Here is a 16,694-nt window from a genome sequence, read left to right on the forward strand (position 1 = left end):
CCTCGAAACATGGCAAACAGTTTTACGCGAACAGCACGTTGTCGCTGAGCGGGTCCTTCTCTTTTCTGACTCCACCGTGCGATGTCAATCCCAGATCCTGGTGCTTGAGCAGGGTATCCCTCTGCGCATCGGTCCTCTTGTTGAATCTGCCGGCCTTTGATTTCCTCAAGTCGGAACGGATCTGGTTGGGCGAAACGAACTCCTTGTTTTCGTAGATGATAGGACCTCCGAAGCTAGACTCCTGGATAACAATGGGAGTGAGCACGAAACGGGGACCGATTTCGACTAGGTTGACATCGAATTCGCTTCCCTTCTTCTTCTTGGGCGCCTCGTCGACGTCCATCTCCTCGCCATCGGCAGGCTTCTTCTTGCTAGTCTCGCTCTCGTTGATTTGGAACACGCGGATCCAGATCTTGCCGTCTGCGACTGTGAAACCCATCACGTGGTCTACGAAAGGCTTGACCTTTCGGCTCGTCTTGGGGACGCCGAAAATCTGGGTGAAGAGCTCCTTGATCACGCGGAGATGAGCCTGCTTGTCGAAGGCGGCGTCGAAGGAGAGGACTGGTCGCGATCCTTTCAGGCAGTTGCCAATGAAGTTGAGCTCTTCCATGGTGTGCAAGTTTTGCAGGTGCATCTTTACAGTAGGACCGTTTGGTGGCTTGGACATCCAGCAATAAAGATCCTTACCCTTACGAGCTTCGAAGAAGAGGACATTGTTGCAGTTGTAGAGTTCTGCTAGTTCGTTGAGTTGGTAAAGCTTGGTCTTGGTGTCAAGTTTGGCTTCTTTCCGGCTATGGGGCCTTTCAAGATATTAGTAAACGAAGTTGTCTGATCGCGCAAACCACTCACATCAACGAGTACAAGTCCTGTAGCAAGTGTCGGTGACGGAAAGTAACACCTCTTGAACTCTAGCAATCATCAGCATGGGTCTCGGTTTGCGCCGCGCGTGGAATTGTACCAGAATAAGGACACGCTGCTTGTTTCTCTGCACGCCCGTTTCCTTCTCCTCTTTCTCCGCGCCGGACAGGGTCTTGTATACGGAAGCCATGGTGATTTCAGGCGGTTGTTGCTGCGCTCGTCGGGGTGGATGCGCCTCTGCAAAAAAGTTCGAGAATTGATGCCGCCCAGAGTTTTAGCGCGATCTACGCTCGGGCCGCGCTACGACCGAAGGAGCTAGAGCGGACGGAGTCTTCGCGGCATGGTCGCGCCTTCCGTCACCGTCGTGGTGAGGCTTCATCCAATGGGCGTTTGCAGCCCCAACATTCTGCCCTGCTCGCTTTTGTGCCTGCGTGTTGGCATTGTCGCTTGCACGAGAGACTCGATGGAGATGGCAATGTATACAGAGTCAGCCATCGGATGGCGAGGAAATGAGATGCGCACGTCCGCCGTGGTCCAGAGGCTCGTGGTAGATTAGCCGAAGCTGGCAACGCCTCAACCCGGCACGCGGAGCAGCGACGAGTTGTAGGTGCTGAGAAGGGAAATAAGAAATGCTCAGGCGGCGGCAGCGAGTAGCAGCAGAGTGCCGGAATCGAGGACACTCAGGCAGACCGGCACAGACGAGAAGCGGCTGCACGCTGCATGGCGCCGTTTGCATGCACGCAATTATTGGTCGATGTACCCATCTGGGCGTGTATGCTCCTACGAGAGATGGGGTTCAGGTGCTTTGTTAAGAGGCACGCCCAGCAGCGTCGCAGCGTCGCAATGAAGGTGCCCACGCGTAATGCGGCCATGCCAGACATGCTCGACGCAGTCCGCAGCCCGCCGTGTCGCATCTTGCACGCGTGTAGGGCGTCGCAGGCTCTCCATCAAACCTCATCGCGGCTCTGCATCACGCCCGGAGCTGCTCCAGGACAGAGTTGCCGCAGCCGCACTAAGCAGAAGCTGACTTGCCAACCGTTCGTGTGTGATCTAGACGGCGCTCAAGCAGCTCCACACCAGCCCCCATCCTATCTTCCCTCTTCCATCTCGTCGTCGTCGCATCCACATCGCCAATCGCCCGACGACCATCGCCGGCAGCCCTCGCCCACGGCGCATTCCCTCTGCTGTCGTCGCCGCGCTCCCTGCGCGCCCCACCGCCAGTGCCTGCTGCGTGCGGCCCATGGAGCAGCCTCTCGGCCGTTAACAAGCCCCTACGCGCTGCCGTCATGTTTCGCGATCCGGTCCTGCGGCGGTCCGTCGATGATGGGGAGGAGCATTCGCGAGGAGAAAGAAAGCCGCCAGGGCACCAAGGGGAACCTACGCCAGTGCCAGCAGCTTACCACAGATCGCCGACACAGGCAGGCCAACCATACCAACACCATTCGCCAAACACTCCAGCGCCCTTGCCTCTCCACCACGCCAGCCTTCACCACCCCCCATCCCATCAACACCCTCGCCCTCCGCCGTCGCCCAGCACCACCGAGCTGCCGCCCATCAGCACGGCCCTCTATTCGCGCGACACGTCCAGATACTACGACCCGACTTCAGACAATGGAGACCGCGGCGTAGCACGGGACCCGGCGCGTTACGACATCAATACCCAGTATCCTCCTGCACAGGTGCGTCTTCCATCATATGTTTCATCTACCTCATGCCTCAGACATCACACTTCACGCCATCGCCATCCTCAACATTCAGGGACACGCGGCTAACCCACCCCCCAGACGCAGACTCGGGCGGCACACAGCCCCTACGACAAGGTCTATCAATCACCCGTCACGACCTCGTACGCGCATCACTCGCCTCTGCAGCGCCCCCATTCCCAGCACCAGCACACCGGCGCCATGGAGGCCATGTCTCACTCGCCCGTGTCGCCATCGGTTTATCAGTCGATGAACCGAGGCGCCGTGCAGCCGCCCATCGACTACCCTAGGAGGCCATCCTACAAGGAAGAGGTAAGTGAACTCGCGACTTCCACTCTCACTCTGCTCACCACTGCAACAGGCGCCGCCACCCACGCGTGCCGATCCCATGTCGCTCTCCAGTATAATGTCCTCCGGAGCCGACAACGAGCCTCCGCCAAAGCCTCAGCCACTGCCGAACCTCGCCGCCGAACCTTACCAAACCTCAAAACCTCTGCACAATTCTCACTTCGTGAAGCAAGAAGCAATGGCGTCTCCGGCGCCCGCTGACCTTCCCCATCAGGAAAATGGCTATGCCCCCCGCGTGTACGATGCTATGCCGCCGGTCGGCAGCCTCCAGGCCCCTTCACAGTCTGCGACTCGCGAGTTGCCTGCGCCAGACGAAGCAGAGATCGAGGCTGCCCTCGCACACATAGAAACCAAGCAGATGAGCGACATTGACGAGTCGGCCACCCCACATGATCTCGAAGACTACAAGCAAAGGAGCCAGAAGCGCGTCCTAGAAGTTGGGGCCGCCGAGGCGAACAAGCGCAAGAAGCGGCGGACTGCTTTCCTTACACGTTACCAGGACGTGTCCGCTGCCAACCGCGACTACGCGAAGCACTCATACAACGTCGAGCACGAGGGCGATGCATGGCAGCAGGTGCAGAGCCAGGAGATTGCCGAAGAGAAGGAGCGCAAGAAGGACATGCAGCGCAAGCGAAGGCGTGAAAAGACTATCCAGAACGAGGAAGCCAAACGCGCCGAGGCCCTCGCAAAGGCAGGTCAAGCCGAGAACGAGGAAGAAAAGGAGCGTCATTTGCTGGCTGCACAGAAAGCCGAGCGGAAAGCGAAGACTACTACTCAGCTTCTGCAAGGCAATGCCCCTAGCAAGGACATCCGCGAAGTCACTCCACACGGACCAAATATGGAAGGAGGTACTATGAGCTCCTTCCAGGCCTCCGACGACCTCGCTGGCGGAAAGCGCAAGGGCAACCGCGGCACCGGGCGTCTTAAGAAGAGCAAGGAGCAAAAGCAGGCTGAGAAGGACGCTGCCGCCGCCGGTCAGGCTGCTATCGACCGCGGAGACGATCTCCCCATGATCGCGCCGCGCGAGGAGGCACGCCTTGACTCCCTACGCGGCCGTAGCTACACAGAGGATTTGGGACCCGTCGTCCTGACTTCCTACGACTCCTCCGTATACCGAAACCTGTACCAGCAGATTGTCAAGGATCTCGCTCGCAAGGATGTTCCCAAAGTTGTCCGCATCAAGGAGAACTCGCTCTCGACAAAGCAGTCCAACCTTCGCAAGACCGCCCAACTGGCTGCCAAGGAGGCCCGTCGATGGCAGATGCGCACCAACAAGAACCAGAAGGACACACAAGCTAGGGCCAAGCGTGGTATGCGTGAGATGCTTGCATTCTGGAAGAGGAACGAACGCGATGAGCGCGAGTCCCGAAAGAACGCTGAGCGTCAGGAGTTGGAGAACGCGAAGAAGGCTGAAGCTGATCGGGAAGCAAACCGACAGAAGCGGAAGCTCAATTTCCTTATTTCCCAAACTGAGCTCTACTCGCATTTCATCGGCAAGAAGGCTAGGACAGATGAGATTGAGCGTTCCACCGATGACGCCGACGCCGCCGCAGCTGACCCTCAAGCAGCAGCTAAGCCTAGTATCGACGTTGGGGAGATGTCGGCGGAAGGAGGCGCCAAGGTCACCAACTTCGAGGATCTTGACTTCGACAACGAGGACGAAAGTGCGCTCAACGCGGCCGCCATGGCGAACGCCCAGCATGCTATCCAGCAGGCTCAAGACCGTGCCCGTGCCTTCAACAAATCTGGTGATGACGAAGAGGATGGCGAGATGAACTTCCAAAACCCCTCTGGTCTGCAGAACAAAGAAGACTGGATTCCTCAACCTGGCCTTCTCAACTGTACGCTCAAGGAGTACCAACTGAAGGGTCTCAACTGGTTGGTCAACTTGTACGAGCAGGGTATCAACGGTATTCTTGCTGACGAGATGGGTCTCGGTAAAACGGTCCAATCGATATCGGTCATGGCTTACCTGGCCGAGAGGTACAACATCTGGGGACCTTTCCTTGTCATTGCCCCCGCATCAACACTGCACAACTGGCAACAGGAAATCACCAGGTTCGTCCCGGATCTTAACGTCATTCCATACTGGGGTACGGCCAAGGATCGAAAGATCCTCCGTAAGCTCTGGGATAGGAAGCACGTTACGTACACCCGCGATTCGCCCTTCCACGTTGTGGTCTCTTCGTACCAACTGGTCGTTCAGGATGCCCAATACTTCCAGAAGATGCGTTGGCAGTACATGATTCTCGACGAAGCGCAAGCCATCAAGTCGTCTCAGAGTTCTCGATGGAAGAGTCTTCTCGGCTTCCACTCTCGTAACCGACTGCTCCTCACGGGTACACCTATCCAAAACAACATGCAGGAACTTTGGGCTCTGCTCCATTTCATCATGCCTAGCTTGTTCGACTCTCACGACGAGTTCAGCGAATGGTTTTCCAAGGACATTGAGAGTCACGCACAGAGTAACACGAAGCTCAACGAAGACCAACTGCGACGACTACATATGATTTTGAAGCCGTTCATGTTGCGTCGTGTGAAGAAGCATGTCCAGAAGGAGCTTGGAGACAAGATCGAGCTGGACGTCTATTGCGACTTGACATACCGACAACGGGCTTACTACGCCAACCTCCGAGCGAAGATCAACATTATGGATTTGGTCGAAAAGGCTGTTGGTGACGAGCAGGACAGCGCAACCCTTATGAACTTGGTTATGCAGTTCAGGAAGGTTTGCAACCACCCTGATCTATTCGAGCGAGCCGACACTTGGTCGCCATTCTCTTTCGCCTCCTTCGCTGAGACCGCCTCATTCCTACGCGAAGGTCAGAATGTCAGGGTCGGATACTCTACACGCAACTTGATCGAGTATCCTCTACCAAGACTCGTGGGTCGTGAGGGTGGTCGACTGGAGCTTGCTGGTCCGGACAACCAGAAGGCTGGCTTCAAGGGACGCTATCTCGACAACCTGATGAATGTGTGGAGTCCAGACAACATTGCGCAGTCGGCCAGAGAGGCTGGAGCATTCTCATGGCTCCGCTTCTCTGATCTGTCGGCCACCGAGGCCTCCCGAATTGCCAAGAGCGGTCTGTTCCAGCGAGCTGTCGCTGCAGAGCAAAAGCCAAATAAGGTTGGCCGGTTCAATGTGTTCTACGACAACGACAACGGCGAGTGGGAGCCGAAGCACTCCATGTTTAACATTGTTGATCGCCAGGACCGTGCACCTTTGGCTGAGATCACTGCCGATGGACACATGCGCAACCTGTTCAATGTTGCCCGAACAGCTTTCGAAAAGACAGGCCTGAACGTGATCGAACCCTGTGCAAAGCCAAAAGCATCTGCGCCTCCAGTCGAGCTCTACTGCGCTAGTCAGGGTGTTATTGCAGAGACACAGAACCTCTTCTTCAACGCTCCGATCCGTTCCGCGCTCTATGGTGTATCAGAGGCTACTGAGCAAGCTCTTCTAGAAGCCAAGAAGGAGTCGACTGCTTTGACTGTCAGCAACAGGCTCCCGCCGCCCACCAACGAGCGCACACGATTCACTCACATTGAGGCACCGTCAATGTCGCGCTTCGTTACTGATTCTGGCAAGCTGGCTCAGTTGGATGCACTCCTGAAGGAACTGAAGGCAAACGATCATCGCGTGTTGCTGTACTTCCAAATGACGAGGATGATGGACTTGATGGAAGAATACCTCACTTACAGGAACTACAAGTACTGCCGTCTTGATGGTTCGACCAAGCTCGAAGATCGTCGTGATACAGTCGCCGACTTCCAGAGCGACCGGTCTATCTTCGTCTTCCTTCTGTCAACTCGCGCCGGTGGTCTCGGTATCAACCTTACATCCGCTGACACGGTCATCTTCTACGACTCGGATTGGAATCCCACTATCGATTCGCAAGCTATGGACCGTGCCCATCGTCTCGGACAAACACGACAGGTCACTGTTTACAGGCTCATCACGCGCGGTACTATCGAAGAACGTATCCGCAAGCGTGCGCTTCAGAAGGAAGAAGTGCAGCGTGTCGTCATTTCCGGAGGTGGCGGCGCTGGGGTCGACTTCAACACCCGCTCCAGGGAGAACAGGACCAAAGACATGGCGATGTGGCTCGTCGATGATGACCAGGCCGCGGAGATCGAGAAGAAGGAGGCGGAGCTGGCGGAGCAAGAGAAGAATGCTCCACCAGGCAAGAAGCGTGGCAAGAAGAAGCAACGGGCGGAGGCCAACCTCGACGACATGTACCACGAGGGTGAGTGGATCGCTTCATGCTGAATAATGTTTGTACTGACCATTCCCAGGCGAAGGACACTTTGACGAGAGCGCAAAGGCAAGTGGTGCAGCCACACCTATCCCACCCACTGAAGCCCCCGCCGGCGGCAAGCGCAAGAAGGGTGGGCTGAGCAAGAAGGCAAAGACAGCCAAGCAGCGTCTTGCTGTGGCCGATGGCGAGGTATAATTTTCTGTAACACCACGACGACATAACACATTACATGTCTATAATTCGATGCGGATGCGGCAGTCAATGGAGCTGCGGATGGGACACTGATCATGTTGATTTTCTTTGTACGGTGTGGGTTCTTGCGAGTGTACATTATCCGTCTTTCTCTATGCGCTAGGGTCGATCACTTGAAGGCTGTTAATTACGCCTTCTGCATAGAACTAGGAGTTAAAAATTCAAGAGAACACGTTACTTCCATGTCGCACAGGATTGGTGGACTGTATCATGGTCGTACCTTCCTTATCTGAATTGAGTCTATGAGAACACCAAACTGACATAAGATTCGGCGCTCGGTGCAACTAAATCTTGGAGTCCGCAGCGAAATCTCCGCTGGCAACCGTACAAGCATACCCCCAAAACCTTCACAATGCCAACAAGTTGCAGAGTTGCGACTATGCAACAGGACGCGCAAACATGCAGATTACCGGTACGGGTAGTCGTAGGTGGCACCACCCAGCGGATCCGGAAGGGACACCAAATGCTGCGTCCGCCGTGTTAGGGCACCAAGATTCGTAATCGGAGCAACACAGGTGCTACGAGGGAGATATTCTGCCCGAGATGGGCGGAGCGGAGCCGGATGTGTCGGCACTCCAGAAGCAACGCCCAAACGACCAATGTGTCTTGGGAAGTGGGTAAGGGAGAATGCCAAGCTGATCACCACTGTATATCACACTGCGAGTTCGAGGAGATTGAAGCTCTTCACGATGCTGCCAGCCCGTATAGACAGTGGACGGAACCAAAAGCAGTAGCGCTACCGCATCGAGGCCTAAAATTAACCTCGTAGATTTGGCTGGACAGCGTGGCGCTAAGGTGGGATTGATTGGCCGTGGAGATGAGGCTTGTGGCTTACGGGCACGTGCCTGAACAACGAACCCTGCATCGTCTTCGCCCCCTTCAGCAGTCGCCTTGGCGTCTGAGGATCCCTTTCGGATAGCATCTTACTTGGGCCTTTTGTCGTGTACCCCCTTGGCCCTCCCCGCCTCGCCTGTCTCTTTTCTCCGGCAGCCCTCCCGAACCGCCTCATCCTCTTCTGCCTCTCTGTTGTTGTCTCTGGTCGTTGCAACTGCATCGTCCGCGTCTGAAGCCACACCGGACGATCTGCTGCACCGCCGCAACCCTCCCCGGCCCACCCGCTACCGTGCGACAACCAAGTCAGCCCGCGCCTGCCTCGTCCTACGCCTTCCCTCCCATTGCCAGCTCGCGCCTTCCCACTGGCACTGGCATGAAGGCATAGCCCACACGAGCCCTCCACCGTCGCTCGCTACATTCTCAACTCAATATCACATACCATGGGTACGTCGAACCCCGGACACCGCCTAGACCCTTGACACATGGGCGTCGGCATACCACCTTCCAGAAATAAGACACACCAGGGACTAACTGAACACGCAGTTGAGAAGCGCCCTTCAATCGAGGGTCTCGTCGACAATGTTGACCCCCGAGAGTCCCACGAGCTCGAAGAGCTGCCCACTTTCGAGAAGCCCGTAGCCGAGCCTACGCCAGTGCCGCTCAAGGAGAAGCTGATAACGTGTTTTTGGATCGCTCTGAATACGCTGTCAACACTGGGCCTGATCTTCCTGAGCAAGCGGTATGCAACATGCAGTAGAGCTAGTGGGGGACCCGCTGACAGTCGGATAGAGTGTTCAGCGACAAGCAGCTCAAAGGATGCCAGCTCATGGTCGTCATGTGGCATTTCACAGCCACCGGTCTCGTCCTCTTCATCTCGACCCTCCGTCCCTTCCATGCCTTCAAGGCCGTACGGCTGAATGTCTGGAACATGCTGCCCGTCTGCGGCTTCTTCGCCGGCTACGTTGTGCTTGGCAACCTTAGCTTGACCTTCAACTCGATCGGTTTCTACCAGCTCTCCAAGGTCATGACCACGCCGACCGTCGTCCTCATCAACTTCGTCCTCTTCCGAAAGCAGGTTACACGATACATGCTGGCTGCTATTCTCGCAACATGCATTGGCGTCTCCTTCACCATCAACGAGGCGGCCAAGACCCAGCTATTTGGCGTCATCGTCGCGACCCTGGCATTCTGCAGTACCGCTCTGTACCAGATCTGGATCGGCAAGAAGATCGAAGACTTCGCCGTCTCGCCACCCCAACTCCTGCTCAACCAAGCGCCAATCTCCGTCTGCCTTCTCATCCCCTTCGTCCCCTTCTTCGACACCATCCCGAACCTATCAACCGTACCCACCGACATCCTCTGGAGCGTATGCGCCTCCGGCATCATGGCCTCGATGTACAACTTGAGTCAGTTCTTGATCATCGGTCGCACCAGCGCCCTCACATTCAACATCGTCAGCCATCTCAAGACCATCATGATCCTGAGTATAGGGTGGTACAGCGAGGGCAAGATATTGAGCGGAAGAGAATGGTTCGGCGTACTCCTCGCGCTTGGCGGTGGATGGGTGTACTCGCATCTTGCGCTCAAGGCGAAGAAGCAGGGCGGAAAGTGAGACGCGAAACGACATCATTGGAGTCACACACGCGCGTGCTTGGGGCAGACTTGATTACGTCGTACAACGAGCGTCTTGGGGCGGATACGAGAGGTTCTCACTTCTTTTGGCTACTTCCACGCTTTTTTTCGCATTTCTGGATCGAGATTTCACGGCAGACGTGTTAGAACAGGGGAGTTTGCAAATCGGAGATCTTGCGCTCTTCTTTGGACACCCAAGATTTTTACGCCCTATCATTTCCCCCCGCGAAAAAGAAAACCTTTACGACGACTAGATTGGCTGAACGGTTCGGAGACCACGGGCGCTTTCTTGAGACCTTTCTTTCTAGGGGCGGTGGTTCGGCCGGGAGTTTGGAGAGACCCCCATTTCTTGTGTGTTGTATGCTTCTAGCATCTTTTTCCCTTGCTTCTCTTTTTCCTTCTATATACTTGGGTCTCCTGTCTCTGTGAATGTTTATCGATCGACACGGCGCTATATACTCCAATGACATAATTTTCAAAGTTCAATATGCGGGGTTTTCGTCGTATGTGTGAGATGGGAGGCTGTGAGGTGGTAGTGACCAGGTCGAGTACGGTGAAGACTGAGGCAAATCGTCCCGGGACGCTTTACCCTGATTTCGGCGCAATACGCGTATCGCAGGCGACATAGTATCGATATCGCGGGCGGCATTGCGTTGTACATCAGTACGCAGGTCCCCTTTCAGATTCCACGGCAGACAGTACTATATCACAAGTTTACCAAGTTCGCGATCGATCGACAAGAATACACAGCCACAGCTCGCTATCTTGACTCTCTGCCTGACAGCTTTCTAGATGCGATGCTAACTCCATAACAATGTTCTTCGCTGCTTCCATGGAAGATTCCGGGGTTGGTCTAAACCCGATAAAGGACACCGAAGTGCTGGTTTCGGGCCGACGTAGGGCTTTGCATCGAAGGTTGCAAGTTCCACGTGATCGGCAGAACGGGGCACAGCCTCGCTTCTAGCGTCCTTCCCTCCACCTACTCCTACCGTAGACTCAGCCCTGCGAAGCTCATGCGGTAAATGATTTGCGCATTTGTGGCATTGCGAGACACTGTGCGCAGCGTGTAGGTGTATGCGCTCGATTACTTCCTAATCCGTGATGGTCGTTTTGATGGTCTAGGTGTAGAGGGCGGGTGGGGGATGCCTTATCCGAGTAAACGAACACGACGAACTGGATTGGGTAGTAGTAGGGCGCTGGACGCCTGGTTGCTGATGGGTTGGGGCTGGGGCGGTCACGTTTGTGGGATTAGTGGGTGATGCGACTGGATGTTTCGCTTGGATAGGACGGAATGAGGGTAGGTGTTGTGACGGTAGTGGGTGCTGTTGTTGCTGTGTACGGGGGGCCTGATGACAGTGCTGTGTACGGACAAGGCAGATTTTGTGGCTGGTAGTGTGGTAAGGTGAGCATGATGAGTACTGTGGGTGGTATATAGGGTCGAGGGTTCCGTGGGAGGATGAGGGTGTATCGGCATCACGAACCAACTTTCGACATATCCACGACGTCTTCTTAACAGAGAACCCATACGCATCTTCGTACTTCACTCATCTCAAACCCACTCGACATATCTTTGCATACCAACATCACCCAGAACCAAACTCGACAACGTCATACGACCACACATTCACATCCCGCAACCCACAACCCACAAACCTTCACACCAACAACACAAACCAACACCCGCCAAAATGGGCTGTGGAATGTCCAAATCACCCTCCGAATATCCGCCCCCGATGCGGCAGACAAAGGTCTCGAAGCGTAACAAGCGGCATTACGGCGGGGGTAGCGACACGGGAGGCGCATACGCATACACAGCAGGATATGGAGGCGGCGGTGGCTTCTTTAGTGGAGGAGATGGTGGAGGTTGCAGCGGGGGTGATGGCGGCGGTGGTGGAGGTGGAGGAGGTGATGGAGGCGGAGGTGGTGGTGGTGGAGGTTGCTAGGGGGTGTAGGGGATAGGGATTGGCGTTTTGGGTATACCATTTGAAGGTTTTGGGTGGGTGTGGTGCTGGGTTTCTATGACTTGACAAGCGATAAATTTGAATCTCGAGCCTTCTGAATATTCTTTTGATGTACAATTTACGTATGCGATGTTCATAAGTTTGGATTTGTTTTCGTGAATCGCCTGCATTGTCCGCGAATCTCGGAGCGGATGCATATGGATGCAAGCTCTGCGACTTTTTGTTCTTGAAAAGGAAGCCTAGAGCCGGCTGATCTTTGCGGTAAGTATGTTGAGCTTTCGGCCCTTAGCTGTTCGAACCTGCCTAATTCTGTGCGGCTGAAGCATGCTTTAGGACCTTGGAAGGATTGCCAAGTCAGCTGAGGCATTCGTATACGAAAGCGACGTGCCTTAAAACATACAAGAGTTCTATCTTTCCCGATTTCTGTAAAACAGGTCGGTACTACTGCATCGATCAGGTGCTATCGCAGGCGGCTCGATTCGTTCGCATCTTAGGCAAGTGCCGATGACGTCAGACTGGTCTGAGCTCATAGAGCTCATGGTGGAAGCTTTTGCCCAAGCGGTAGAGACATCTGCATCATCGCCGCCGCGTGCGCGCATGATCTCGGATCATCTCCAACCTTCTCTTGATGAGCAGATCCGCGTCGAATCCGACACGAACGACACAAAACAGCCTCCCACAAACGGAGGAGACCAGGAAACCCCATCATGCACCATATGCCACCATTTCGCCAACGGCTTCGAGACCAGCACGCTAACGGCAGACTTTCTTGTTTCTGCTGGCAAATGTCAAGGATGTTCAATAATCTTGCAGGCTCTTGATGCCGTCACCGATATTCGACGGCCGGAATTCACGACTATCGATATTAGGCGCAAAGAAGCGGTCGACTATTGGCATCTTTTCGACCCCCAGAATGTCTTAAATGTGGCATGCAAGCAGGAGGGTGAACCATATGGCGGTATGGTGCTGTTTGGCCGAAAGTATGTGGACAAGAGACCGAATGATTACCAGATCTACACTCCGGTTGGTAAGTGCTTTATAGCTATTCAGGCTTCTTCCTATCGACCCAACTCTTCTCTAAAGGAATGAGGAATTCGGGAGTATTCGAAAATATGCTAACAACCTAACAGATGCTGGAGAAGATTCTGCTATTCCGTGGCTCGGTATACGCAATAGTGAAAAAGACAAGTACCGAGAGCTATTAAGCAACCTCGAAGACCGTTTGAGCCAAGCGCGCAGCTGGTTCGAGCAATGCAAGGCTGATCATTCGTTTTGTGCGCCAGAGAAGGGTGAATGGCCACGTCGTGTCCTCGATCTCGCGACTAATCCTATCCGCCTTGTGGATAGCGCATCGATCGCATCAGCCTCATCACAACATCAGGAAGGTTATGCTTGTCTCAGTTACGCATGGGGCACGACCGGCCCCCTCAAGACGTTGAAAAGTAATCTCGAGACCCATATGCAAGGCATCGACATTTCGACACTCCCTCCCACCCTCGCCGATGCCATCCACGTGTGCAAGGCTTTTGGCTTGCGATACCTATGGGTAAAGCAACTAATACATGAACTGTATATATCCCAGAAGCTGACCTCATACAACAGATTGATGCGCTATGCATAGTACAAGATGATATACAAGACTGGACGGACCAAATTCCACGCATGAAGTCCATCTACCCAGGAGCCGAGCTGGTCATCTCGGCACAGAGTGCATCCAGCGTCCAGGAAGGATTTCTGTCCCTCAGCCCTGCTGCGAATGCACCTCTCAAACGCATTGAGGTACCCTTTCGCATGCCAAACGGCACGTCTCGCACAGTCCAACTCTCCATTCGCGAGCGCGAGGAACAATACTGGAGCAATCCAGCACATCATTCGTCGCGCCCCAATATAGACGGTGTCGACATTGACGAACTTCTCACCCCCCTCGCGACCCGCGCATGGGTGTTCCAAGAGAGCTTTCTAGCGCGCAGAATACTATATGCTACACCATCTGAACTAGCCTGGCAGTGTAGCCAGCACGAGAGATGCGAGTGTCGGAAAAAGGCAAATGAAAACACCGTTCGATCTGTCGCAGAAGACGAGAATTTCTTCAACCTGCGTACTCTCGGTCAGCTACTCCGTGTAGAAGACTCCCGCGCGAACGACCAACCCAATTTCAACCATGCGAAACTATGGGCTGAGATTGTAGCACGGTATTCGGAAAAGAGATTGACCAAATGGACTGATCGCTTAGCCGCAATACAAGGCGTAGTGGGAGCGTTGCAACAAGCCATGCCTGACAAGTTTAAGGAGGCAGATTACCTCTTTGGCCTCTGGGAACCACAGCTAGAAAAGTGGCTGTTGTGGCTTCGTCCCCATCGGAAGCAGCCTGGCGACTCAGAGGCAGTTGCTACACTGAAGAAGATGGCGCCATCTTGGTCCTGGATGACGACTATTGGAAAAGTCATGTACTATGACTTAATCTTTGACTCGAATGTTGTGATTTACACACGAGTGGCGACCTGGGAGCACAAGGAGTCTGATAGCTCCGAGACAGAGGTATTCGGAGCGGGCAAGTGTGAGCTGACGCTCACCGGCTTTTGCCTCCCAGTCCGGTCACCGTTTCCACTTGATGAGGATGAACAGGGGGAAGTGCGTTCGTACAACCCTTTCCTCATTCCCGAACGCTTTGCAGACGTTGATGTCATCGGCCCCGCAGTCATCGACATGATACCAGACGACCCGACGGACACAGCCGTGTTTTCCCGCGTCACGCATTTCGCGCCTATATTATGCGTCCCGAGTAGCGATGGCTCAAAATGGTGTTTCCAGGGCTTGTTCTTGGAGAGGATATCTACCGAGGGAGAGCCGTATACGTGGGAGGAGGATGGTCACGTTTGGGAAGCCACGTACGAGGGTACATTCAAAAGAGTAGGGTTTGGCTACGATGACTGCTCACAGATGAATCTTCACTTTGATGATTACCGGGACGCTTTCAAGGAGGCCTGCTCGTTTAAACTTGTTTGACATAGGACAAGGTGTTAGCGGGCGGTAACACTGCGATGTGAATGCGATCAATGATAACAGGAAATATTCAAATCTGTAGTGTCGTTTCTGCACCCAAAATGCCAAACTCGTCTGGTCAAACTGCGATCTTGTCGATCTTGTTACCTTATCCTTTTTGCACATGACGATGAAGGAATGCCATTGACATAATGGCAATACTAGCAAGGCCATACTCGAGCTAAACACAGGCTTTTATGCTAACATTCGTGTCCATGATCCCAACATCATTCCTCCTTGATATGAACACCAACCCCCTCCCCACCCTCCCAAAATGCCACAGTCCTCTCCGCAATCGTCTTGGGGTTCAGCACCTTATTCTCTGGCGCTACAACTCCCTCGACATAGATAAGCCCGATGTGCACACCGCTATCACTGAACGCACGACTGAAGCTCTCCACCATGTTCTTCTGCGAAGCCTTCACCAGACTCAGTGAGAGGAGTTGCGGTACCGGATCCCACGGCAGATGGCTGTTAGTAACGAGAAGAGCGGGCTTGAGCGACGAGTTTGACTTGGCCAGGCTCTGGAGTCGGGGGATGTAGTGCTGTGCTATGACGTAAAGGGCGAGGTTCGTGGTCTGCATATCGCCGTTAGCGTCTATTCCTTCATAACGTTGTCGAAGACGGAGTTGTTACTTTGAAGTCTTCCTCAATCTCCTCCACGTTGACACCCAGAACGTCGTTCGGCTTTATACGAGCAGCGTTGAAGAATACGACTTCTACATCTTCGCCTTCGGTCATGCTGTCGAGCTGCTTGAGTATATCTGGGATGGACTTTGTGTCTGCGAGATCGATGCGGAGTATGTCGACCTTGACAGAAGCGTTGCTTTTGCCAACGAAAGGCGCATCTTCCTTCTCGAGACGTTCTGTGTTGCGCGACAGAAGGATGACATGCTCAATGCCTTTAGACGCGAATTCAGAAGCCACGTGGTTGCCGATTCCCGGTCCGGCGCCGAAGATGATAAGGGTGCGTGTCATGTTGAAGTACTCAGGGTGTGATGCCGTCGATGTGGTATGCGGGAAGTGATCTTGCCGATGGGGCTGGCGCCTCATAATTTATACCCCGAAGCTCCTAAGAACTACATTTCAAATCATAATGTCGTCAAAGGTCTCGCTCGCGTATCTTACAATTGCCTAGCTGCATCCGAATAATGCTTACGGATGGCTTTCGTCCCGAGGTCGTCCACAGGGCGTACTTGGGCTTATAAATTGAAGCTTGCTGCTGCAGCACATACTGGTACATGATGTTCCCGGAGGTTGCAGAGTGGTGGGATGGAATGTTGGTTTTCAGGATTGCTCGAAAAAGAAATGTTCGTCATGATCCCAGACGCGTCAGGCTGGACCCACCTGTATTTGCCCATCGCGCTACGTTAGCGCCTCGCGTCATATACTCATCTCCGCTCTCGATCGCCTCACCGACGTTGTTAGTGATTCCGGAGGCTGAATTACTAACAGCATCAAGTTGTTAGGGTGAGAGTGCGCGTTGCTTAGGCATGGTCAAGCTTTGGGAAGCTTTCTGTGCTGAGTAAGATGCGAGGTCTGCGGGGTCGCTACCAGATCTACGACCGTACCAAGATCTCATCTCATGTCACGCGAATTCCCGGTTCGCTACTTCATCGCCATCTTGATGCATAATGTGAGCGCGAGAAACAATGAAGATAGGCAAAGGCTGGAATGTATCGCGTCGGCTCAGAATGACTCATTTTGACCAACCCTCTTTGGGCCAGATAAGGCGCACCTTTATATCGAGAACGAGCCGCGAACATCTTCCACGATGTCTTTTCCTTGATCCGCTTAGAATAACA

The 16,694-nt window shown here is 54.2% G+C and overlaps 5 protein-coding genes across 5 annotated transcripts; 3 read left to right on the top strand and 2 right to left on the bottom strand.

Moving 5' to 3' along the window:
• Window positions 1–22: 22 nt before the first annotated feature.
• J4E83_009424 (uncharacterized protein) lies at window positions 23–1,048 on the bottom strand (the record flags this gene model as incomplete). Its single annotated transcript, XM_049336311.1, has 3 exons — window positions 23–800; window positions 850–908; window positions 959–1,048. The coding sequence occupies 3 exons, from the start codon at window positions 1,046–1,048 to the stop codon at window positions 23–25; spliced, it is 927 nt and encodes a 308-aa protein (XP_049184635.1).
• A 1,714-nt stretch (window positions 1,049–2,762) lies between these two features.
• On the top strand, window positions 2,763–7,363 carry INO80 (putative DNA helicase ino80; the record flags this gene model as incomplete). The annotated part of the gene is made up of 3 exons (XM_049336312.1): window positions 2,763–2,873; window positions 2,923–7,156; window positions 7,206–7,363. 3 exons carry the CDS (start codon window positions 2,763–2,765, stop codon window positions 7,361–7,363), a joined length of 4,503 nt encoding a protein of 1,500 aa, XP_049184636.1.
• A 1,331-nt stretch (window positions 7,364–8,694) lies between these two features.
• On the top strand, window positions 8,695–9,866 carry J4E83_009426 (uncharacterized protein; the record flags this gene model as incomplete). Its single annotated transcript, XM_049336313.1, has 3 exons — window positions 8,695–8,698; window positions 8,798–8,993; window positions 9,044–9,866. The coding sequence occupies 3 exons, from the start codon at window positions 8,695–8,697 to the stop codon at window positions 9,864–9,866; spliced, it is 1,023 nt and encodes a 340-aa protein (XP_049184637.1).
• Window positions 9,867–12,444: 2,578 nt separating this feature from the next.
• Window positions 12,445–14,853, top strand: J4E83_009427 (uncharacterized protein; the record flags this gene model as incomplete). The annotated part of the gene is made up of 3 exons (XM_049336314.1): window positions 12,445–12,874; window positions 12,978–13,393; window positions 13,450–14,853. 3 exons carry the CDS (start codon window positions 12,445–12,447, stop codon window positions 14,851–14,853), a joined length of 2,250 nt encoding a protein of 749 aa, XP_049184638.1.
• A 263-nt stretch (window positions 14,854–15,116) lies between these two features.
• Window positions 15,117–15,867, bottom strand: J4E83_009428 (uncharacterized protein; the record flags this gene model as incomplete). The annotated part of the gene is made up of 2 exons (XM_049336315.1): window positions 15,117–15,467; window positions 15,526–15,867. 2 exons carry the CDS (start codon window positions 15,865–15,867, stop codon window positions 15,117–15,119), a joined length of 693 nt encoding a protein of 230 aa, XP_049184639.1.
• Between the last annotated feature and the right edge of the window lie 827 nt (window positions 15,868–16,694).

Source organism: Alternaria metachromatica, assembly GCF_023757995.1.
Source record: "Alternaria metachromatica strain BMP 0045 chromosome Unknown scaffold_32, whole genome shotgun sequence".
Taxonomy (NCBI): Eukaryota; Fungi; Ascomycota; class Dothideomycetes; order Pleosporales; family Pleosporaceae; genus Alternaria; species Alternaria metachromatica.